Source organism: Antrostomus carolinensis, unplaced genomic scaffold (assembly GCF_000700745.2).
Source record: "Antrostomus carolinensis isolate BGI_N321 unplaced genomic scaffold, ASM70074v2 scaffold41135, whole genome shotgun sequence".
Taxonomy (NCBI): domain Eukaryota; kingdom Metazoa; phylum Chordata; class Aves; order Caprimulgiformes; family Caprimulgidae; genus Antrostomus; species Antrostomus carolinensis.
The window spans coordinates 12,239-37,741 of record NW_010316487.1 but is presented as its reverse complement, the minus strand read 5'-3'; the positions used below and the strand labels follow the sequence as shown (position 1 = coordinate 37,741).

At 38.6% G+C, this 25,503-nt stretch overlaps 1 protein-coding gene across 1 annotated transcript in view; it reads left to right on the top strand.

The window, feature by feature from the left end:
• The window catches only part of LOC104525205 (ATP-binding cassette sub-family C member 8), a gene marked incomplete at its 5' end in the record, with an annotated part of 49,656 nt that overhangs the window by 17,433 nt on the left and 6,720 nt on the right, over nt 1–25,503 (top strand). The window contains 18 exons of the mRNA XM_010168285.1: nt 536–571; nt 3,620–3,718; nt 4,577–4,661; nt 5,908–5,988; nt 8,556–8,693; nt 11,131–11,256; nt 11,952–12,051; nt 12,664–12,911; nt 13,585–13,745; nt 14,884–14,953; nt 15,629–15,786; nt 17,013–17,105; nt 20,685–20,787; nt 22,157–22,270; nt 22,905–23,025; nt 23,190–23,320; nt 23,871–23,949; nt 24,833–24,941. Of these exons, the coding sequence (XP_010166587.1) occupies nt 536–571; nt 3,620–3,718; nt 4,577–4,661; nt 5,908–5,988; nt 8,556–8,693; nt 11,131–11,256; nt 11,952–12,051; nt 12,664–12,911; nt 13,585–13,745; nt 14,884–14,953; nt 15,629–15,786; nt 17,013–17,105; nt 20,685–20,787; nt 22,157–22,270; nt 22,905–23,025; nt 23,190–23,320; nt 23,871–23,949; nt 24,833–24,941 (2,052 nt within the window). The remainder of the gene's footprint in view (nt 1–535; nt 572–3,619; nt 3,719–4,576; nt 4,662–5,907; nt 5,989–8,555; nt 8,694–11,130; nt 11,257–11,951; nt 12,052–12,663; nt 12,912–13,584; nt 13,746–14,883; nt 14,954–15,628; nt 15,787–17,012; nt 17,106–20,684; nt 20,788–22,156; nt 22,271–22,904; nt 23,026–23,189; nt 23,321–23,870; nt 23,950–24,832; nt 24,942–25,503) is intronic.

Genomic DNA, 25,503 nt, shown 5'->3' with positions numbered 1-25,503 from the left:
TGAACTCAGTGGGAACTTTGTTATTGAAACTGGCAGAGAAAAAAATGTCATATGATGTCCCTTTTCTTGCCTTAGGCTAAACTGTGTGTCCTACTGACCAGAATATTTCCTTGGTTCTGTGATGCACCAGCTATTCTACTGCCTTTTCTTTAGGTTTATCAGCCTCTTTTTTCCCATTTACCTTATTTCTCAGACTTCATGTATCTTCATTTCTCAAAGTTCCATGTATCTAATAACTAAGTATTTGGAGCCAAAGTCTTGTGAGGTCTTGAGCATTTGGTCATAGGTTAAATACTTTCTACAACATTGTTTAGTCCTTCTCAAAACTGAAGCTTTAGCCATACTTTTTTTAGGTCAATATCACATAGTACAGAATTTTAGCATATTTAAGAGAGTTTTACTTCTCATATGTAGTCATTTTGTTGTATTTTTAATTATAGCATGGTGATAGTACTTTAAGGTTGTTATGTGCATTGTCTAAATAACTGAATTAAAACAAACAAACAAACCAAACCCTTGTGTTTGTTTTCTGCAGCCCAGAGAGAGAATCTCCTGTTGACACGGAATTCAGGTACAACATTTAAAAACTAATGGGAACCTCCAGAGGTCCCTTCCAGCCTCAGCCATTCTGTGACTCTGTGAACGTTCTTCAGAAGTGTCTGCACTTCAGGAGTTGTTTCTCCTTAGAAGGCAAATGGGTTGTCTCTGTTACGCAGCTACTGCAAGATTTAGAAGTAAAAACAAGCAAGTGACCCTTGCAGTTTAATAACAAAAAAAGTATGCTTCTGAATACTCAGAACTGGCAATATTGGAATGTTCTATTATCTACCATCAGGCTGAAAATAATGGAAGTACATTTTTTTGCTCATGCAGTAGCAGTATAGGACAGGACAGCACACATCTCTCATATCTGGAGAACATTTGATTTTGAGTTGTTGACTGATATTAGAATTCATGAATTGTGCAAAATAATCAAGATAAAAGTGTAGTCAGCAATCCAAAACACACAGGAAAGGCTTTGCAATGTATTATTTCCTCTACCATTATAATCATAACTCTATTGTATTTTAAGTGCATCTGTTTTCTTTTAAAAATTGCCAACATTCTGGACTTGGTAGGTTTATTAAGGCACATGTATGGATGCCCCTTAACTAGTCTTATTTTCAGTGATCTCGAATCCATACTGAGCCTACTGGACTTAACAAATGAAATGTGAAGACAGAGTTAGATTAATAATTTTAAACAAACAATCTTGACAATGTTGTTTCTGATTCTAAATTAATGAATGGTCTTGATCCTGTATTGGCCAAAGTGCATAATCTCCAGGGAGCTCATAGAAGGTTTTCTCTATTTATTGTTAGGTTGAATTTTGCTGTCTACCTCTTTGTGATAATTATGAGGCTATGGTTAGTCTATCTTGTGTTATCAGAGGAAAAAAATTACACTCCACTGATGAAAATGCATGTTTGTTTATGCAGTCTGGGGGTAGGAGGCAATTACTTCCACCTGCAGAATAAATTCCACGTAAGCCTTTGTCTGCTAAGCCGTTTGTTTGCATTCAGTCTTTTAAGTGTGACACCTTAGGTAGGTTCAAGGCAGGCTGTCAGAGAAAGTGTTGCACACTGTTTCAGAATATTTTGTTCTCTGGATGTTTGGCCACGTTTCTCACAGTTTCAGTAAAAGTTTTGTTTGATTGCCTCTTTAATTGTAAGAAGCACTGTAGACATACAATAGATTTCTCATATTATCAAACACTTGCAAACTTTTTGCTTATGTCAAAATATTATCTGCCCTGTTATGTCATCCTAGTGTCAATTCGCAATTAAGATTAATTTAGAGAGGTTTACTAAATTCTAAGTCTGTAATGAATTTTAGCAAGCTCATTGCTTGTTCCCAAATTCCTTGAAGTAATTAATTCTCACTGATAGCCTAAAAGCAGAGTGTAAGCCAAAAGTGAATGGTGTTCCCAGGCACTGTGCTGGTTCTCAGCATGGAGTGCATCTTCCTGGCAGCACACATATCTTCACTGAACAAAAGAACACTTTTTACAAAAGTTGCAAAAACCTTTCTTCACAACTTTGCTACTATTTTTCAAAAAAGAAATTAGAAGTAACTTTTCAATCGCAGTGAGAATTAAGAGCAGCAAAGGCACAGTTTCAAGCAATGAAAAGGAAGGGAAGGGAATACATGTTCATGTTGCAATGCTCAGAGCAATTTTTTCTGTCATTGGGATGAGAATTTCATGCTAATTGAAAAAATGCTTCCCTCTTGAGGCAGACCTGAATGCTCTTTGAATTAGATTTTGGAACTATGGGCTGGGCTGCCTAGGGGATTCTTTTATCTCTTTTTTTCTGTTTCATTTTCCAATAAAGAGAATTCATAAAACATAATTAAATTCCAATGAGCCATCAGACATTTAAACTTGGAAGCATGTTAGCAGGGTAGTGTAACTGTGTATTCTTTCAGGTCATCACGGAAAATTGGATCCTATAATGACTTCCAAGCAAGCTTGGTGAAAGCCTGAAAAAAAAGAGCAGGGCAAGTGACCTTAACTCCTGATAAAAAAAGATAAAGTGCCTGGTGTATTTTGGCAGCTCATGGTTTGAATTACATCCAGGTCCAAGTAGAAAGAGGGTGCTGTAATGGCTGTCTAGCAGACAAAGGCTATGTTTGGGTGAGAGGTCCTATCTTTTTGTTGGATTAGCTGATATAGCTGGAAAGAGAACAGATATGCTTTTAGGTGTATGATCCCTCTTTTGGCCCTTCTCTGGAGAAATGGTGATATGCCAGTGAGTTTTCCAACAGTATCAGTTCCTCTGATAAAAAATGTTGCCTTTCTCCCAGCTCCACCTTACTGAGGTCCTTAGTGCACAATAACCACCAAAGCACTACTACTTCACTAGTATGCAGGTAGTTTTATTTTTAAATAGCAATAATAATAATAATCCCCATGCAATAAAATATGCATAGTGAGGTCCTGTCCTGTCTGATGTTACCTTTTGGGGCCAATTCCACAGGGGGAAATTTGGCAAATATTTTTTGCCTGTGTACTGTTTTCTTGTGTTTATAGATATAGAAAAGTTCCACCCATGACTACCTGTTTACTTTATGATGCAAATTCTCTTCTTAGAATGGGGAAAACAAATGTATTTGGGGCAGGGGGAATTGCCCCAAGTGCATGTGTGGAGTTTAATTTTTTTTAAACACCTTAAAAATATCTTCTTAGAATGCCCCTCCAGAAATGTGTTGCTTAACTACTAATGATCTGCTGTGCAGTTTATTTATCATTCTATCCAAACAGACCTGCGATTCAGTCTTTGGTAGTTTTCCAAATTGAGCAATTTACCAAATTTGGTAAATCTGGGAATTTAATCCACCTCAAAGCAGAAAGAAGGAAGAAACTGAAATTCAGTTAGGTGAACAATTTCAGTATTCTGTTGAAAATTTAACATCTTATGTATTTCCTTGATTGGAGAGCTATTGGTTGTCCTAAAGAACAGAAATGAAAGAACATTTTTGAAGACTTATTACCAGTTTCTTCCTTTACAAGAAAATGGTTTCCAAAAACATCTACTGCACGGGTAAGCTGGGAACTCTGTGTTTTGGGTTTTTCTTCCAGGAAAAGAGGATCAGTAGCTTATGCATCACAGAAGCCTTGGTTGCTCAATGCCACAGTGGAAGAGAATATCACATTTGAAAGCCCTTTTAACAAACAGAGGTAACACGTTTCAGCTCTGCTGCACGCGTCACTCTCCTGTGTGGTAAATAATGGAGTTGTATGGGCCTCAGTTCACGTGTGGGTCCCTCTAGTAACAAACATACTGTACCTGCCTGAACATGACAGAAGACCTTGAGTTCTGTGCAATCCTGCTTTGACCATGTTTTTCCTGAGGGACACAAGAGACAGAGTTCAGTCTCACTTGAGCTTCAGTGTAGAAGTGTTTTCATTTCCAAGGACTGTATTTGTGCAGCGTGCGCTGTTCTCCTCTCGTACCTAACTGACTGGTTTAACTGTCTTAGAAGGACATTAACTGTTTGGGAGTGGGAATGTTGTCTATTACAACTTCAGTGCTTGGTACATTGTGAAGGATTAATGAGCTGCCTTTTTCCTCAGTATAAGTGCCCTCCAAACATTCTAAAATATTTAAAAGTTAATTGCTGGTACTCCATCCCCCTCGCCCTTAAAAGAAGTGGTTGGCTGTGTATTCACATCCTACGCGCATTTTTTTTCTGTCATACTTGAACATTGAAACAAGAAACAAAGGCCCTGGGCTTGAAAGAAGTTAAATGCTACACAATAACAATATACCATGGAATAAATTGTGCTTGTTTTGCCCAATTTTAACTATTAAATATTTTTAATTGGGAAGCTGACCTAAGATGCTTTTTCTTAGCTGAAATATTATTTACTTGCCTGTAATTGAAAAAGATCCCATTAGAACAATTAGTGGCCAACAAATATGTTTTCCACTGTGTGATTTTTCCAGCTGGTTAGTTTTTGTTCCTCTGCAGGTAGGAAATGTGCTTCTTTAGCAGTATCTGTGTGGATTTTGCGTTACCTTTTTTGTTTCCGCAGGTACAAAGCAGTAATTGATGCTTGTTCCCTCCAGCCTGATATTGACATTCTCCCTCACGGAGACCAAACCCAGATTGGAGAGAGGGTCAGTAAACAGCTCCAGGCTTCTATTTTTGTTTTAAATATATAGAAGGGGTTTTATTATTTTGTTGTGTTCTTAAAATCTTACCGGTTATTTGGCAACAATGGTAATCTTTTAGTTAAGTGTACGTTTGGGTCATTAGTCTGAAAGCTCATTGCTCAGTAAACATGGAAACTGTCATTTATGTGAGATGCAATGATTTAAATGTGGTGCTATCAGAATGTTTGACTAATTCTGTGGCTACTATCTCAGATACTGTGACTTCACAGTGCATTTTTTGGTTTCTTTAGGAGTTACATAAAAATAAATAATTCATGGATTTTTAGAGCTCCTTCATTTAAAAAAGGGCAGGTGTTTAATCAACTGCAAACTAAGCTTTATCACATCAGGGAAGATTAGGGGGTGACGAGAAAGGAAACAGAAGTCACAAATTTGTAAACAATTTACTTTGGCATATGATGGCACTGTCACAAAGGAAAAAAAAAAAAAACAGAAAACCCCCCAAACCACAACAAACTACCCCACAAGGATACATTTAAGGATACATTTCCATGCCTAATCTCCACAGTGGCTACCATGTTAAACTTAAATACATTAGTTGCTAACTCAGTTCATTGTGTAGCCAAGCAAATAGTTCTTGACAGCAGGAGGGAAGTGTAGGGGAGGGAGAAGGTGGAGTAGCGTCTTTTGGCAGCATTATGGCCTATGAGAGCTTAAGGTGTTTGTGAAACTGTGAGTGGATCACCAGAAGGATAAATAACTTAGAGCAAGGTGGTGGCAGGGGACTAAGGGGCAAGAACAAGTACAATAGCAACCAGGTAATGTTCACCTCAGAATGGTCTGACCTCCCAGCTAGCAATTATCTGATTACAGTATATAATGGAGTTGATATAGTATGACAACATACAATTATAAAAATAAATAAAACCCAGGACACAGCCAGACTCGTAAGGCTAACTTTTGAGTGGAAGTCTAGTTTAGACTGCCTGCAGAGTATCTATGCCACCTACACCATGATGTCACCACAAACCATGAAACATTTTGCATCGCTCTGGTATGTATGGAGTAGAGTGCTCCGGCTTTTCTAACAATTTGTGTACTATGTTCCCAGCTGAATTGCAGGCCCACACTTTTGAAAAATTTCTCTGGGTTTCTTTGTCCAAAAAGTCATCTATGGATAATCCAATCAGAATATGAATATTCAGTTAATGTTTTTATAACTGATTGTTTTTCTCCTGCTTATCTCTAGGGTATTAATCTGTCTGGAGGGCAGCGCCAACGTATCAGTGTGGCAAGAGCACTTTACCAGCAGACAAATGTTGTGTTCCTGGTGAGTAGGTGCATTACGCTTATGCTCCAAGCAGAAGCAGGAGATGTGAGCATTTAGAGTATTTCATGGGTAACACACACAGAACATTGTGCTTCACTGAGCTAAGCCAAATGTGCACTGTTTATTTTATATCCGTTGCTAGCTAGCCTGCAGGTAAGCATTTTGTATATGCTGCAGACAGATGGGTATTAGGAAACAAATTGAAATGCTGGTGCTTCCTCTCTCAATCTATTGAAATTGATTTTCGAATAAATTTTTCTAGATAAAAACCTTCATTTTATCTTTGATACTCAGAAATAGTCTCAGTTCTATTTATGAAATTCCTAAGGTGTCTCAGGCCTAAAATTAATGTTGTCCTGTGTCTCAGGTGTTTCCTTTCTGCAACAAACCAAGCTGTCTTCCCACTCTGAACTGCTTGTTGTATATCCTGTCCCAGCTTCAGCAGTACTATGGAAAAAGAAGTGAGAGCAGGCTCTAAAAACTTAGTAGGTGGAAAAACAGATGCATCCTACACACTCACTTGTAGTGAGCTTGCTGGCTTTCCAATTTAAGACTTCCTTCTTAAGCTCAGTTTTCAAGGTGCTTTGAATCCAGCTGTTATGACAGTGAGACATTAGTCACATGGGATTAGAAAAGCTGTGCACATTAGAGGTCATCCCTAAAAGTCTGGGAGGTTAATTAGACCTTTCCCAGTAATTAGGCTGATTAATACGTGCTTGCTTCATGTGTTAGAGCATTTCCAAGCAATGACCAGAATGCAGGAGAGTAGTGAGCAGCTGGGCCAGGTGCTGCAATTCAACAGATCCCATATTGGGCTGTAACTTGGTTTTGTCACCTTTGTCCGTTTGTGCAGGACACTCAATAATCTCCTAATAGTAGCAGGTTCTCTTGTGGTTTGATAATGTAAAAGGAACTACAAATAAACTTTTTTCCACTTACCAATCTTTCAAAAATAATCAAGAATCCTATGTGTTAGTATTTGCAAACACTCAGTTCTTTTAAGACTGATTTTTAAACAAATGCTTTGGAAGCTTCTCTCTCACAAGCATGCACCTCATATTCAATAACCTTTTGGACTCTCTAAACTTCTTGTTGCAGGTATGAGAAAAGGTCATGTGATAATTCACAATATATTTTATTGTTAATTATGTTCATTCACTCAGCACGTTTTATTTGTCGCATGTTGAACTAGTCCTGTGGTGTGAACTGATTTCTTTTTCAGGTGTCTAGTAATCAGTGCATCATTATAATCATACATGATGAGTGCCGTCTTAATGGACAAGCCTTGTCTGACTCCACGTTCTGTGAACTGGCATTGACAGTTTGCAGAAGTGCAGCATGGCACACGAGGTGGCTGTGCACAGACTCGGGGCTCGGAATGATGTCTGGGTCTGTGTCAGATCAGAAGAGAGCAGCAATAAAGCTGACAACGTACATCCTTGCTCAGCGAGCGCAGTGTACACACACAGTTGCACACACATTCTTGAGGATAAATTCTGTATCACAGTCAGAAGTAACTGTGTTTCAAAAGCACTTGAAGTGCTCTATGTTATGATGCTCTGATTTATCAGAATTTCAGCAGTCATTTATCTATTTACTGTTGATTTCAGATATTTTTGGTTTTGTAGATACATGAAAGCAACAATACTAAAGTATCTAATGCAGTCACAATATAAATTGTTGCAAAATTAAAAGGAATAAAAGTTCAATAAAGTACTCACCTCTGCTTATACCTCTTCCTAACTAACTGGTGGCAATGATGTCATGCAGAAAGCAGACTTAATTCAAATTCAACCCTACTTTATCAGCAAACATCTGGAGAAAAGAAAACAAAAGTTGATTTTTAAGAAATCCTAGTTTTAGTGTAGTATATTAGTATGAAATAATAATACTAAATAAATCCTACAGCCAGTATCACTAGTGCAAGCAGGAATAATAGATTTGTAATTCTATATAAATAGAATTAGGTAAACAAGTCCCCCAAAAGATGGTACAGAGTAGTTTATGCCTAAATTAATTGCATATAATCCATTGATTGAATAAGATAATCTAGGTTGTAAATCAAGCATTTGAGCAGAGTCATCAAAACAATCAATATTTCTCCTTTTATGATTCTTTGTTAATAGAGTTTAGATTTATGGATTAAAAAAAAAAAATAAAAATCAGAAGGCAGTTATCTACAAGGAAAATAAAAATGTGCTCTTTGTCCCTGTCCCTGGAGCAGTTATGTAATATCTGCTGTAGACATGCACTGCTGCCTTGTCTTGAGTCTGACAGAAACGAGGCACTGCAGTTACGCAGGCTGTGAAACACATCTGTTGAGAGGAGCCTCAGGAAATCATAGCATTTACACAGCTGTATGTCTCAGTACTCACTGCAGAAAGGCAGTTCAAGGTTTGTTGTTTCATAATTTAAGAAAACCATTCCTCAGAACAATTTTCATCTTCTGATGGCCTCTTTTGATTGCCTATATTGATCTAACTGGTTTTACCAGTATTAAAATCTGCCGGTTTCCTTAAATCCTGTAAGTGCTGGCTCCAAAAGCTGACCTCTGTTCCTCGTGACAGGATGATCCATTTTCTGCACTGGATATCCACCTAAGTGACCATCTCATGCAAGAAGGGATCCTGAAAATGCTACGGGAAGACAAGCGGACCATTGTGCTAGTAACTCACAAGCTGCAGTACCTACCCCATGCTGACTGGGTAAGAAAGCTCTTCCCATTTTTCTCGGAGGAGGCAAGAATGTGGCACAAATATGTCTTGCTACAGACAAGGCTTTCACTTCATCTTTCCATCAAGTGGTAGTTTAGTGAGAAGAGACATAATAAAGATCTTTTGGAAATTAGCCAGTGAGTTTGGGTTGCCATAATTTTGGGATTCCCATCTTGGAACACCTATAAATAGGCTGAAATTTCATAGACCTGATACGCAATACTCTCATGAAAGCAGGCTGCATTTAAAATATACTGAGTGTCCAAAAGCATTAGTTACATTGGAAAATTTTGCTTTTTTTAAAATCTCAAAACAGTGAAATATTTGAGTAATGTATTTGCCTGTGCTGGGATGTTACTAGGATTTGTCCGTGTTGTCACAAAAAAAGGTTTGTTTATGGATATTAAGGTGCATGGAAATATAAGGAAAAAACAGTATTTCCTTGTGGTTAGTACTAGTACATAAGGCATTGAGAACATCTTTACCCTTTGTATGCTGGCAAAATTTTGAGAAATATGTAGTATTCAATTGTTTTATTAGGTTTCTTTCTTATATCTCGTAGTTCATAGAAAAAAAATGAAGATATGCTTTCTATAACAGCTTGCAATTGCAAATGTCAAAGATGAAGAAAATCAAGTAGGATAAGGAGGTCAGGGGGTTTTTGGACTCTCTTTTTTTTTTAGTTCATTAATTCACACTGGCCTTGCACTTTGTTCTCCTACAGTTATCCAGCTACAATGTCACAGGTCCTCTTCCCCACGAGGACTGATGCAGTTATGCCTCCTAGCAGGACTTCCCTCTCATTTGCAGCTTGCACAGACCATAGCAGCAGTTACTCAGTCTCCAGAGATAATTATATTTCAGTTGCTTTCTGTTCTTCCTATGGACTTACTATGAAGCTGCAGATCCACACTTATCTTGTTCTGATGATGTTGTTGGTGAGCAGCATTTATCCTTTACGGTGTCTGCTGTGACCTTGTCCCTCAGTTGGACACCTTTAGGAATTCCTACTGTTCTCAACACAGGTCTGGTTTTCCGGTTAGTGTTTCTCAGGATACAGGAATCTTCTGCCTTCTTCCCCTCACTGTGAGGTCCATCTTTGCTTCCTCTTTTCAATTGATATATATTTGCAGTTTAAAAATATGCTCAGCTATGGCCTTGTATCAGTATCGCCTTTTTCATTTTCTTTATGAATGTCAGACCCATTTGTAGGAGTTCTTGTTTTATGAGATCCTCTATGAGAATTATTTCATTTTTATTATCTTCTAATTGGGTTTCAGTAATGTTTTATGAAAATACTGTTCCAAGCAGCCTGTAGGACAGGAAGGATTTGTATTAATTAAGTTTATAATTTAAAAATATTTATTGAGAAATAATTCAGGTTTTTTTCCTAAGCACAAATCTCATCAAGCCTTGACAAATCTTACCCTGTGGAGTGCAGCAGGAATATTTATTTTATTTTATTATGGAATTTAAAATAAAAATATAATTTGAAATATATGTGATGGCCCTCCTAAATCTTCAGAGCAAAACCCTCAGAAGAGTTCAAGTCCAGCCCAATTACAGGTTTCCTGAATAAATTGACCACAAGAAGATCCTTGTTTGCTTTATTTTTTCCTTTCCTCTGGTGTAAATTCTTAGCAATAAGTGGAATAGATTATTTTCTCAACCTGTCTCCCACTCCCTGCCCATGGAAATTTCTGAGTTTCCAGGGAGAGAGAAAAATAAACACTGTATTAACTATTTTCTAATGATGTCATGTGGGTTTACAATCCACATGCCTCATTTTCCAATTCTCCTCGTCAGATCTAAAGTGAAGGTAGTTACACTGTGTGTATAACGCAGTTACACTGATATAAACCTGGAAACCACACCCTTCAGACTTTATCTTGCATATTTAATTTTTTTTTATTTCAAACTGTGTCCATGATTTATGCTTTTAAAAGCTTTAGGGATTCAAATTCCCTAGCTTTTCCTTATCAGGTCCATGATATCAAACAGACGGTGGAGCCAGCATGCTCGTCTCTAATTGCCTGAACGAGGGCAAAACATGCTGCGCACAGTGTGTTGCTAAAAGCCTTTTCCTTTTAGGAGGTAAGAGAACTCTAAAATCTTGTCCTGCTAATGACGTGTATTTAGGAAGAGTAATGCACTCTCCTGTCTGATGACAGGCACCTCATTCTTCTTACTTACTTAAAAGCACCCTTCCTTTCTAAAAATGTGAAGTGCAGGAAGTTTTTGTTTTTGCAGCATCTTGAGTAAAGGGGACAGAGTTAAGAGAAAACTTTGCTGTCTTTTTAGAAGACAGATTTTTTCATGGAAATATTCTTTATTTAAGAAAAGATAAAATTCTGTCCAGGCACAGCAACATAACTTAAATAGAGTTACACAGCTATTTATCTCACCACTTGTGTTTCCAACTTTTTAGATAATTGCGATGAAAGATGGTAACATCCAGAGAGAAGGAACACTCAAGGACATTCAGAAATCAGAAACTGAGCTCTTTGAACACTGGAAGACGTTAATGAATCGACAAGACCAAGAGCTGGAGAAGGTTTTTGATGGGCAGGGCAATTGACATTTGCAGAAAATGTGACTTTTTTTTCTGAGGTTGAAAGCATTAGCAAGGATTGACATGCTGTGTGTGATTTCTAACTTAGTATGAACGTAGTATTACTACTACCGTTCTTATTTATCTACTAAGATAAATCCTTCACCTGGGCATCTCATACTTCCTTGATAATGTTGCCTCTGATCCATTCTTGATAGGAACCCCTACTTGTCTAAGGAATATTAAATTGGGCCATTTTAGGAAAAGCATCGGTAATGTGCAATACTAACAACTGCTTTTCTCTATAAAAATGCCTGAATATGCCTACTCATTGCATTGGGTAGAAGTTTTTCAGATGTGCCTATATCAAGCTCTCTAAATCATTAACACATTTTGTCCTTAATACTACAAGGCAGGAAGAACGAGATATTAATCTTGGTTCTTATTAATTCAGGGATATGTCTCTAAGTTAAGATTCCAAGAGGGTTGGGACTGACAACCTGAAATTAATGTCAGATATCTAATTTATGTCCTTTGGCTTTATACAGATGTAGCAAATAAATCACTTATGACTGCCTGCTGTGAGATTTTCACTTTTATCTTTCACTGATGTTCTGATTGGAAACAAATTTTGTCACAGGTAGTATTTTTTTTTGTATTTTGCTGGTTGAAAACACATGAATTTTATCTTTTTTTAGGAAACTATTATTGAAAGAAAAACTGTTTTTGAAAGAACAAATCTCCGCAGGACTATGTATTCCCGTGAAGCTCTGCTGAAAGATGATGAAGAGGATGAAGGTAAAAGGGCACCCTTTGAGCCCAGTACCACTACATTACAGTTTCACAGTTAAATTATATTAGAATGAATTAATGTAATTCAAACTGGTAAGAGAATAATCATTTTTCAGGTGGGTTGTGACTCGTAAGAGTGCTGTTTCCATTGATTTTACCTCTGGACTACAGTGATTCCAAGCATTCAGAAGTCATAGCTTCCTCCAAACTTTTGAGGTTTTTGTCTTATACTTGAACGTGGTTTGATAATGAAAGGGGACTAATATTGAATAATCTATGCTGGGTGAGCTTCAAACCTGTCAATAGCTAAGCACACTTGTTTAAGGTTTTACATAGGAAAAAATTGCAAATCTTTTTTATCAAGCCAGTACTTTTAAATTGCAAAAACATGGCTGAAGACATTGATTGCCTAGTGCTAAGGTTTTTTGCATCTTTTTAGCATGCATTACTACTAATTTTAGCAGGTTAATATGCGCATGCCTGAGCAGATAATTTCACCTTAAAGCCATTCTTTATCCTGTATGATAAGACCTGTTTTGTAGCTGCCACTCGCCAGTGCCAGTGAAAGGTGTGTATGAGTAAGTCAGCGTGGCTGTACTTTTTCCTTGCACATTGCAGAAGAAGTAACAGAAAGTGATGATGAAGACAACCTGTCTTCAGTGCTGCATCAGAGAGCAAAGATGCCCTGGAGGGCCTGTGGCAAGTACCTCAGCGAAGCAGGAATCCTCCTTCTGCCGCTGCTGGTTCTGTCCCAGCTGCTGAAGCACACGGTCATGGTGGCCATCGACTACTGCCTGGCGCGCTGGACCTCGGATGCCATTTCTGGGAAGACAGAGCTAGAGCTGAAAAACTGTTCTTACTGTGAGGTGTGCAACCTAATGTAATATACGGGAAATGCAGAGATTTCTTTTTATGATGGGCACACTTTTTTGCTGATTTTTATGTGAATTCCACATGGAACTGAGCACAATGTTACCTAGCAGGGTACTCGGTATAAAGCAGTAGTGGAGGGATTTTGTTAGAACGGAGATTGTTCTCTTTATTGGGATTTAATACCTACAAATAATCCACATTAATGTTTGAGAGGTGCATGTATGATTTCACTGGAGTCACGCTTTCATCTTTAAAAGATGCTTTCATTGATGCTGGGTTTTAATGATACTAGTATTTCAAAATAAAAACTATTCTGTTCCTATTCAAAAAAAATAGACCAAAACAACAGAGCTGTAATAAATGCTATGAAGATGGTTTTTTCCTTCAGATGAAATTATCAAATATATCTTTTCAGAGTTTTTTGTAGTATTTTTTGATTTTAAGTTTCTGATTAATCTCTTATTTTCATGCAAACACTCCTCTCTCCAAAGGATTATAAGCTGTGGTTTAAGATGGTTGAAAATCATTGTCTCATTGTCAGTTTAATTTAGGGAGGAAAAAGGATTTACTTCTCACATTTTTTCAGTTCTGTGTTTGTGTTTTTAGAATAAATTTGAAACATAATTTACAGTGAATAATTTTGTTCCTCTTTCTTTTGTTTCTTAGGATTTCAACCATTCTCCATATTCAAAAGTTTTCAGCATTCTCTGCTGTCTTGGGATTGTATTATGTCTTGTCACATCAATAGCGGTGGAGTGGACTGGCTTGAAAGTCACCAAAAAGCTACACTCTTCTTTACTAAATAAAATTATTTTGGCTCCAATGAGGTATTCCTCTGATTGTAATACAGATTGTTTTGTAGTCATTTTGTGTTCCTTGCTTCAAGGCAATCTTCTAAGCACAGTTTTTATTAAGAAGTAACTGGGAATCACTTTTTTTTTTAATGTGTCATTGAAAATCACCACGTTTCAAACTATTGAGCAGTTTTTGAAAATGATACCTGGGCTGCTCAAGTTCCTAGACACTAGTGAAACACCTCTCCTGCCTGACCGTGACTTTAGATTTACTTCCTTGCATGTTTAATTTCTCTTTGCTGTTTTTAATTAGGGAGAAAACACAATTATTGATCAATGTGTTGTACAGTTCATTCATAGCGTGCATCATAATCACTGGAAATATTTGCTGTCAGGCAGTGATTGTGCAAGCCTGTAAAAGATAATGAGCTTAGACAAGTGTCATCACAGGCATCATTAGAGTACAGTGGGATGCACAGAAACCAGTAAAGGCCTTTGTTGTCCTGTAAAAGTTTTTTCTGTAATGCATGAAAGGAAAGTTGTAGCTTGATTCAAACCTGCAGCTGTTACTGAACATTAGGAAAAATAGGTTCTTCCTTTTAAGTTAACTGTATTTGGCCCAGAAATCATGGAGAAATAATACATGGGAAAACTTCAGATATTTTAAAACCTTTTTTTTTTTTTTTTTTTTTTTTTTCAAAATAGAATAAGACTTTGGGTTCAACATGAGTTATGGAACAATTCACAATTACAGAGCAATAATGAAGTTTGTGTTTTACATATGTAAATGTAAAGGAAAGGTCTTTTAATGTATTATTACAACAACTGTTCTTAGTTAGGCATTTCTATTCCCAGAAAAATGCAAGACTTGTAATTTGACTTTTCATTTTTCATTAATTGAAGAGGCTTCAAATTGCAAATCTGAAAGGATTTTCATAGCTTAGGCAGCAGAGGGAGCTGGGGACATGCTTGCTGCTGTTGCGTTACGTTCGAGACTGCCATTTTATTGGAAAGCCATGGTTATGGGGAAAAATGATAAATTTTACTGTGGTTGTCAACTTATCTGCTTGTGTCTGTGATACAGTACCTAGCTTAAGGAAGACAGAAAAAAAACCCCCAAACTAGTCTAGTATCAGTATTGTAATCTTTCCTATTCCTTGTCTCATTTTAGGTTTTTTGAAACAACACCTCTGGGAAGTATATTGAACAGGTTTTCAGCTGACTGCAATACCATTGACCAGGTACTGAAAAAATGTATTCAAGCTGCCAAGTTATCCTATCTTTCCCAGTCTGAAAGACTGGATTTTCATTTATTGTACACTCATTTAGATGAATTTTACTCATGATCTATAGTTTTGACCACTGTATCAATTCACATCATGATTTTCTAGGTTCAGAATTAATTCATTATCTTAAATACACTTTGAAAAAACATTTATTTGATTAAGATGCCCTGTATAGAAAAGGGAAGCAAAATTAGATGAACAGTGATATCCCCAAATGAAGAGGATCTGCTTTTTTAAAAAGTGGCTAAACCCATTAACTTGACACATGTGGGCAAATGAAATGAAAATGCGAATGCTGTTGCACAGAATAGAAATGAATGAAATTCAGGTTATCAGTATTTATCCCAGACTGCACTGCCAGTTCATGGGATCAACACAGATGCTGAAGTAGCCTATTGCATCCCGTCTGTAATCCTCTGACATGAAGTTTGTGGTCCACAATGCAGAAATCCCTTCAGGCTTTCCCAAAACCCAGCAGTCAATTCAAAAGCAGACCTGTATGTTTAGTGTTTCAAATCCTCAAAATTTTTTGTGCTTGTGTAAGTGGGAGAAAGGAAAATGAAATAATGCTGGTTTAAACTCGGTAAGTTATAGAAGATTGTGTGTGCTTATTCTTCTTTATCTATACAGCACATTCCAGCTACCTTGGAGTGCTTGAGTCGCTCCACTTTGCTGTGTGTATCTGCTCTTGCTGTCATCTCATACGTCACACCGATGTTTCTCATTGCCCTGGTTCCCCTCGCAATCATGTGCTACTTCATCCAGAAGTACTTCCGAGTTGCATCACGGTAAGAACATAAACCAGAATCATTCTGGCAATAGACACATCTTCAGCAACGCATGGTTGCATTGCAGAATTGCAGTGCTGGGGAACTTCATGTTTAAATTTGGTCCTGTAAAAGCCATGGCCCAGTCTGAGAGTGAGCCAGATCCACTACAGTGAAAATGTGTCATTTTACAAGTGCCTTTGTCTGCAGCTCTTCAAGCAGAACTTCTGGGAGGCATGAGCAGGGTCTTTGTCCCTCATCAAAGTTTCTTAGAGTTCACAGCTGACAAAAAAACAACTGGATTCTGTCTTCCCCAAAGGCTGTGTGCTGGGCACTTCCAAGAAATGTGGTAACAGAACAGGGAAACAGATGTCTGCCTACCCAGGTGGAAGTGGAAATCTGTAAAGCCAGGGAGAGGCTGGAGAATGCAGTATAACCATGGTGGTACTGCTGCTCATTAAGAATCCAGCATGCAAGAGCATTCTCTCTTGTTCTGGGTGCCTTTTAGTTTTTAATAAGTTGAAAAATTTCAGCCATATCTGTCATTTTTCTCCTTCTAAGGTCATACAGCTTCCCTTCCAGTAGTGCTCAAGAAGTGTTTGCAGCAATGCTACATTTATCCCTTCATATATGCATGGATTGAGAGGGAGTCTGCAACCAATTCACTTCCTGCTGGAAGGAACTGAGACTAAATAGAATTTCACCCCACATGTGCTTCCACTGATTTGCTAACTAAACATGAAACTGAGAAGCACAAGCTAATGATGAGCGCCGGGTCCCATTTACTGAGTGTGTGAGCTGTGCTGTTAGCTCAGCGAGAAGCTGTGCTGTGTCATCTGGGGATGGACAGGGGAGAGAGGAGTTGTTGCGTTTTGCCTTCTGCTTAACCCGAGCTCTTATTTGCAGTATCCCATTAAATTTATATTCAGCATAGAGCCAGAATTATGTTTAAATGAATAAACAATTGAGTATGAGAAATAGGAATATAGGAGAAACGAGGGAAGGTAGTGAAGGGAAAAGACCTGTTCAGAACTCCAGCAGTGTTCATATTCAAATTTTAAAAGAAAAATCCTCCTGAGTTCTTTCTTCCCTGCTCAGAGACATGCAGCACTGCCTTGCCATCTGTCTGAACCTTACATATATAATTATTGTGATGATATTCCCTTTCACTCCCTGGGTCTGGTTCAAGAGAATAACTGCACAGCAAAACTGACTTTTTAGAAAATTCTTTTCATAATCCTCTCCAGGGACCTGCAGCAGCTGGATGACAGCACGCAGCTACCATTACTCTCCCATTTTTCAGAGACTGTTGAAGGTCTTACCACCATCCGAGCCTTCAGGTATAGTTTTTTAAGAAGCATACATTACCTCACTTTTTAATATCTATCTCTGATTCTGTTCTGCAATTGTGCAGTTATAAGTAATGGCTGTTTGGATCATCTGGAAAATCCAGAGTACCCAAAATACCGGTAAGGGAGAACTCCAAAACATTGAAGAACTTTAAGCATTTTGCATGTGAAGGAGTTACTGTAGAAAAACAAGCTAATGTGTGTCAGCTGTCCTGTGGTAACTCTCTATACACTTGCACGCAGCCTGAAAATCTTGTGGGCAAATGTGATTTAAGAAGCTCAATTAGCTTGCAATTACTGCAGCATGCAGTGTGGCAGACTATGTGCTTGGACAGTCTCCATGGAACAACTAATATGCACTAACTTGTTATGGCAGAGTAATTAGTGTGTGAGTCGATGTCCTGGTAAGATAAACTGTGCACGCTAGTGACTTCGGAGGATACAACAGCACCCTAAGTTATTTTTCAGGTTGCTAGTTGAAAATGTGGTTGTTTATACTGATTTTGAAAATACACAAACTGGAGGTGAAGTCTTCCATCGCCGGTTTTGATTCATTTTTCCATCCACATCAGCTCCCAGGAGGAGCCCAGGAGTACCTGGTATCAGGTCGGGGTTGTGTGTGTGTGTGTGTGACAGAAATGGCAGTCACACTGACACTAGTAGAGCTACCAGTAAAGCTACTGCTGAGCTTAGCAGCTTTTTTCTAGTGCTATTCTTGTCCTTTCCCAGTTGACTCAAATGCAGTCAACTCTCTTCCACACCCATCTCATCTAGATGTCTACACGTTTTATCGGTTAATTATTACTGTAACCATTCTATCTCTGAAATGGTAGTGCTTATTCCTCCTAACCTATAATTTTAATTTCATAATAGAAGTAATGCACAAAGTTAACTCTTCTTAAACTATTGTAAATAGGATATAAAAAGCTCAATGAAGGAACAAAAAATTTAAGTTTGTTTCTTTTTGTTTGAAGATACCTTCCTGAAGAGTGGTACAACAGCATAGTATCTTCCATTAACTACTGTTATTGGATATTTAATTCATCAAGTGCCAACAGTGTTTTCTAGCTTGTAGCTACATCTATGTTCAGTTTTATGGAAATTCAATTTCTCTTTTAATTGTTGCTTTTTTAATTTATCCATATATTCTACTTCAGCATGAGGATCTTTAGAGTATTATGGCTGTATATTTTCAGGTGTTGATACAATAAATAATATTCAATGCAGTCTATCTAATATTTTCAGTCTTTTGGAGCATTCCCTCTTGATTCTTTCTGTCACCTTGACATGAGTTCCTCTGTCAAAGGATTGTTTGGTGCCTCTTTTTCTTAAATGCTGAAGTAGTTGATGTCTCTGACCCAAACAGCCATGTGCACGCAGTAAGTTCTTTATTCCATCTGCCTGCCAGCCTCCTGCATCAGCTAGTAACCTCGCTATTTTTAGGACTGTGTAGCTTTTCAGCTGCCTAACATATTAGCAGAAGTGGAGTTTAGGCTTGCTAGCTTGAGCATCCCTAAAAATAACACTAATTCAGGAATCCAGGAGGTACCAGTTGTTCATGGAGTGTCCTTACTCTTGGTAACTCTGTCCTGCTCTTACTCAGAACACATAAGGAAAGAAGTGTACCAAAAAAATCCAGAGGGAGATCAGAAAGACAGCTACTGCTGCAGCTATAAATACACCTTCAGCAGATGCCCTGGCCTGATTTACAGTTTGCTGTCTGGCACCTCAGATAGCGTTGGTGCTAAATAATAAAATGTAAATGTGAAGGCTTTGCAAAGACTGGTCTGTATTCTGAGAGGCCTAGTAATCTGAGGAGAAATTCTGATATTTCTGCAGTACTCTGCTAACAGTGGTAACTTTCTCTGCGTCCCCGTTCCACGTGCATATGTGTGACTGACTCATGATGCATACCTCACATCTCGTAAGGCATATCTGCAGCACATAATAGCTCGTGGTATAGAGAGGTGGAAGTTAAATGTGACTGAATTGGCTCCAGAATAGCACAGCCATGTCTGTGTGGTAGGGCACTGAGGGTAATTAGTCCTGAGGAAAGGCAGGGCTCGCTGGCTCCAACACTGCGTGACGCTAATGCTCGCTTTCAGGAACAGCCACTCTAGGCTGTGCAGACACCAACACGCTGGGAGCCAGCTCAGGCCATTCTCCACTGCACACAGCAGACATCTCTTACGTCTTGGCCCATTGGCTAAGTTGTGAACAGCTAAATTATTTCCACAAAGTGGCACTTATTTCTTATCCTCAAAGCATAAATGATCTATGTAAAGTCATAACTTTATTATACTGTACTCAGAAGAAGGATTAAGATACTCTGCAGTGAACAAATTTGAAAGCTTCTCGAAGCTATGTACTTCGTACTTGAACAATTAACATTGTCATAGCTTTCTCTCATATCAGTGTAAGGAGAGCTGAGTTGACAAAAAAGTAGTGCTTGTTGCAACCATAACAGCTAAGGATATACAGAGGGCAAAGTTTTATAAGGGGAGATGAGCAAGCTTGTTAAACTTGCTAATGTAATAAAGGAGGGAAAAAAGGGCAAGCTTTCGGTGCTTAGATTATATCTTCAGGCCTTCAAGCTTCTATTACTACCCTGGAAGAGTCCTGTGTACCAGGCTTCTCCTTTATTATTAGACATAATTATTGATGCACTTTATTATTAACATCACATTAATTTACACCTATGCAAATAAATATGCCTGGCTAAAAGATGTGGCTGGCTGACTTGCATGCTTGTCAAGACCCCGGTTTAAATAAGTGTAGCAGGAATCATCTTCAATATCTGCTGAATTCAAGGCAGAATTCATTGATGCAGCTATTCTGGTGAGTGGGTGCAGATCCACCATAGTGAACTGTAAGCAGACCTAGTTGCCATTAATCTCATTTTGTATTCTGTGACTCATCTGTTTGGGGAGGGGGCAACACAGTTTTTTCCAGTCTGTTACTTTTTGTTGCACCATGTGCTTGGACTTCTGTTTTCCAAAGTGCTCCATTTGTTTAGTGACAAGGACAAATGTGTGTGTCTAACACTGGAGCTACCATGACTGGAGGTACTCTGCATTTAATACTTTATAAATGGTTACAATTTCTAGGCACTGCAGTAATATAAAATTTAAAACTTGAGCTTATATGATTAAGTGAGAAGAGGAACTGCATTCTGCAGCTTTAATACTTCTTTTCAAAAGTACATGCATGTATTTTTCTCTTTCATATATATTTTTAATTTTTTTAGTTTCAGATTTGTCTCCTCTTAGAGTTACCATGTAATAAAATATTTAGAAAATGCCCAGTGTGATCCAGAGGTCCCATGTAGAGTTTCATCAATGTAAGAACATCCATTTACTGCCAAAGATACTTTACAAATACAGTTTGCATGTGTCCAATAAAAGTCTACAGATGATGTCACTCTGAATTATTGGTAGGCTGATTTAGACCCTGTGTCAAGCTGCCATGAACATATACCCCCAGAAATTAAATTTTACTTTTCATTTTTCCAAGACCCTAAGGTCTGTCATTTTTTTTCTCTTTCTTTTTTTTTTTTTTTTCTTTTTTTAGGTATGAAGCTAAATTTCGACAAAAACTTCTTGAATACACAGATTCCAACAACATCGCTTCCCTTTTCCTTACAGCTGCCAATCGCTGGCTGGAAGTCCGCATGGCAAGTACCTTGGTTTTGTGTGTACCTAATTAATTTATTTGACTTGATTCTAAGCAATCTGATGAAGCATCCAACTGTTACCCAGCCCCATCTGGATGGGTTTCAAAGCTATACCTTTACCCTTTATGTCTGTATTGCTCTATCTGTAATGAACAAGTGCCCAACCCATCCTGGAAAGTGAGTGGAGTAGAGATTTTCCCCATAGCCTGCAGCTGTTTCTCCAAGACAAGAGTAGGTTTTGTAGGTCACATTGACTCCTCTGTGTGTGAAGAGTGATCAGAGATGGTCGAGCTGTGCCGCCAACCAGGATGCCTTTATGGGACTGTGTCAGTCATCATTAGCAGGCCTCTGCCTTGTGGCTCCCCAGGAACATTTCAACATCTTGAAAGCTCTTAATAAGCAGAAGGACATAGACAGGTTTATGCCTGTTTTGGGTCATCTAAAGAATGCCAAAGATAATCAGGTGCCCTTTTCTTTAGCATGCTCAGTAAAGTCGCCTGGCATGAGAAATTATTTATTAAAAATAATTCCTTGAGAAGCAAATAAAGGAATTTTATGTTGTGGATGGTCATATTTGTAGCAGACTTTGTTAAATACAGGTGTAGTACTGCTGTTGTGGTAACCTGGGCTCCTTTTATATGTGCTAAGTGTATGTTAAGTCATATTTCATGTCACATTCTATACCTCCATTTTAGCTGGCACCTTTTGCTACTTAAATTCAGATATCGAGTATGACTTCAATAAAATGTTACTACCCTTTTATATGTTCCGTTCTAGACCATCTGAAGTTCCTGATTCTAATCAATGCCTGTATCACTAAACAGTTACAAATGTAGATGGGTGACAGTTTCCCTCCTACACAGTCCATTTTGTAATCCTACATAATTTTACTTAAAGACTTGTCTGTGGGAAGTTAAATCACTAATGATTTAAAGCAGCAAAGTCCATCATGGGTGGACAGCCTGACTAATAGAGTATGGATGGTAGCTACCCAGCAGCAACTGCAGTGCCTCCCAACACTCACCTGTCAGCTGCAGAGAGGGGATCACATGAGCATTTCCCTCCTACCCCAGGTAACACCAGCGGCATGGTGTCAGCCACCAGGCTTCAGATATCTGTGCTGACTTGTCTAGAAGATTATTAGGAGTGTTGGTACAACTCCTTCTGTGTACAGCAGCATTTCCAAACAGCACAGCCATGCTAAAGGCAACGAGAATGGGTTCCTAGGCAGGGTCTGTATGGAGTTATGTGGTGTTTTCTGCCTCTATTTCAAGCTGTGCAATGGGTTTGTTATTTAGTATGCAAAGTTATGAGAACATTTTAATCATTTATAGACTTATAGTGATGGAGCTTATTCATATTCCTTCAGGAGTACATTGGAGCATGTGTGGTACTCATAGCAGCTGTCACTTCTATTACCAGTTGCCTGTACAGTAAACTCTCTTCAGGACTTGTAGGCTTGGGACTAACGTATGCTCTTATGGTAAGAATCTCAGGACCCTTTTTATCTCTCCCAAATGTTTTTTTGTAATTCTTCAGGGCACAAAGATGAACAGGAAGATCGAAGGTGTCTGTACATCTATAGCGGGTACTGTAACATATCTGAAACCATGTGTCAACTTCAGTTCACATTCAATGGTTGACATATTTGAGTGTATGCTTTCTTCAGTTTTTAGATAAAATACTAATTGAAGTGTTAGTTCAAAATATGTGAACAACACACGGCCAAATTGCAGCTATTTTTTATATTGTCTTCCATTGCGAATAATATTTTTTCAGTGCATCAATTGCAATTATGCCCTGGTACATCATTCTAGACTGCCGAACCTTAAGTTACCAAAATGATGTCTTTTCACCTGTCTTTACTGTTCCCCTCCCTCTTTCCTGTTGGTGTAGATCAGATCTCCATAGCACCAAAGTATCTGTGCGCTGCAGTCAGGAAATTTAACCTTTAGTCATGGTTGTCTCCCCGTTGATGTGTACCGTACTGTTCATTCACAACTTCAGCTTATTAAGGCTGAACAAGTGTTACTGTGGAGGAATATAAACTGCATGCTGGTCAAATGTTGCAAACTACTAAAAATCTGGAATTTAGTAGTGTATTTGCTTTACATCAGGTGTCTAACTATCTGAATTGGATGGTTCGTAACCTGGCTGACATGGAGATCCAGCTGGGTGCAGTGAAAAGAATCAATGGCCTTCTCAAAACAGAAGCTGAAAATTACGAAGGGCTCCTTTGTAAGTGCAGTTTTGTGCAGCATGCAGAAAGAGCTTGCTGAAATTTTAATGATTTTGCAATGTATTGCCATGAAAACCATAGTAGATCACTTAATGAGCTGATTAATTTATTATGTGAGGGTTGATTTTTTGGGGGTTTTTTTCTCCCTGTGCTCCTGATACAGCTTCCTCACAGATTCCCCAGAACTGGCCAGACAGAGGGGAGATCCAAATCCAGAACCTCAGCGTCCGATATGACAGCAACTTAAAGCCAGTGCTAAAGCATGTCAATGCCCACATCTCTCCAGGACAAAAGGTAAAGAACTGCAGTGCTTCTGAGAAGCTCTTTAGACCAGCACATCATAGAAATCACACAGATGAAAAGTCATACCACAGTATGATTTGAGGACTGAATTACAGAATTTTTTTTTCTCTAAAACAATGTAGTGCACTGGAAAGGAGTGTGGGTTTCTTAGTTTGATGTGTTTAGGCATACATTAGAGTGAGAAGTTAGAACTACACACCACTTCTCAGTATCCCATTGCCCTGCTGTCAGCACACAGTGCCAAAAGAAGCAACAGTGACCCCTTACTGTGTTAGACCTGCTTTCCATCATTCCCATGTGGCTCTCTTGCCTTGTTCCCATTGTTGACACTCTCCTATTGTTCCTGTATAGGACTGGCCTTGACTTGCCCCTAAAGACAAAGAGTGAACTTAGGGGTTCTGTTATGGCCAGTTCAGTCTGACTGAACTGTCAGGAGGATCATGTGCATCAGAGCAGCTCCTCCATCCACTCATCTTAAGTGTCGCATACAGACATTATCCATTTCCGCTCACTTGATGTTCGTCTGCTTTCTGTGTCACAGATTGGGATCTGCGGCCGAACAGGCAGTGGAAAATCCTCCTTCTCTCTTGCATTTTTCAGAATGGTTGACACTTTTGAGGGTAAGATTTTTTGCCTATCAGTCAAGCTTAGCTCCTGAAGGTGCTTTGATAGTCCTTTCCTTAACAGCAGCAGCTTTGAAATGCATTTTTTTTAATCTGCAGAACATGCTCTCTGGCCTTGTTTAAACACAGTATCTGTCACATAACACCTGTGCCATTGATAAACAAGCTGGATCAATAAAAATTCTGCTTGACAGAATCAAAAGTCCTTTTGTGCTGTTAAATCACAACAGCAGGAGCAAACCATAAACAGGGAAGGTGTTCAAGTACAATGAAGGATCCACACACAAGGCACGGATAGGACTGACTGGGTCCAGAAAACTCAGCAACTCAGGATTGCAGTTGGGCCTCTGTCCCTGGAATTTCCTGCCATATTTCCTGCTGTGTGTGCCATGTCCACGTGCCTCACACAGTGCCTTCCTGTGCATCTCAAAAAAATTTTAGCCTCAGTTTCCCAGCCACATCACCCAAAGGGCCCTTATGCAGTGCCAGACAATTGTATTTGGACATAAAATTTCAAAGTGCTCAATAGTGATTTGGCTTTCTGAAATGTTTGTTCCCCCTACTAACTAGTTCCTGGTTGAAGTAACCTCTTACCTTCGTGTTTGATAGATGTTTATAATGGTCAAGCAGATAAATAGTGTGTCTAATCATTCATAAAGTATTACAGGTATACTTCATATTCCTTCCAGCTGAGGCTTAGTCTCAAGACAATTGTGCTTGCTGCTTAACCAAAACTTGTTTCATTAGTGAATAAGTGGATATGCAATTCAAGGTCTGTTCCTGCTGTACTGTATTGCAAGCTGGAAGTGAGCCCTGCCTTTGCCAGCAGCTGTGTGGCACGATAAACAGTCCAGCAAACTATCAATTTTCTTTTGAATAGGAAGGATTATCATTGATGGTATAGATATCGCTAAGCTCCCCTTACAGACATTGAGATCCAGGCTGTCAATCATTCTCCAAGATCCTATTTTATTCAGTGGAACCATCCGGTAAGTATTAAGCACCAGCAATAAAAACCATATAATGACTTATATGCCATTATAATTATACAATATAATGACTTCTACAGAATTGCTGCTAACAAACCATTCAATTCCAGTCTCCTCAGTTGGAGTAGGGAGGATCACTGCCTTCTGTCTGAGCTTTTTACCCACCTCTGCCAGCCTGCACCTTCCCTGTGCCTGAGCCTGGTCAGCACACTGTCAGCAGAAGGCATCCCATGCCTGGGAAGTAGCAAAGTCATTATTTATTCCTCCAGGATCAAGTAATCAGTTTAGCTCACTAATCAAACACCTCTAACCATCCAGCACTTCTTGAAACCTCCTTTCTCCTACATCTTTTTTCATCTGTCTGCCTTAAAAAAATGAGAGAGAAAAAAAAAATGCAGGCTAAAAAATTAATGTAGAAAAAGAGGAAGCAATAGAACAGTATAAGTACTGGGGGAGATCTGGGGTATTTTATCCTCTGTTCCTGTTGCTCTTCTAGTCTTTGAGACATTCTTCCATCTGTGAGAATTCTCTTTCTCTGAGAGGATGATGCAGTAGAAACAGT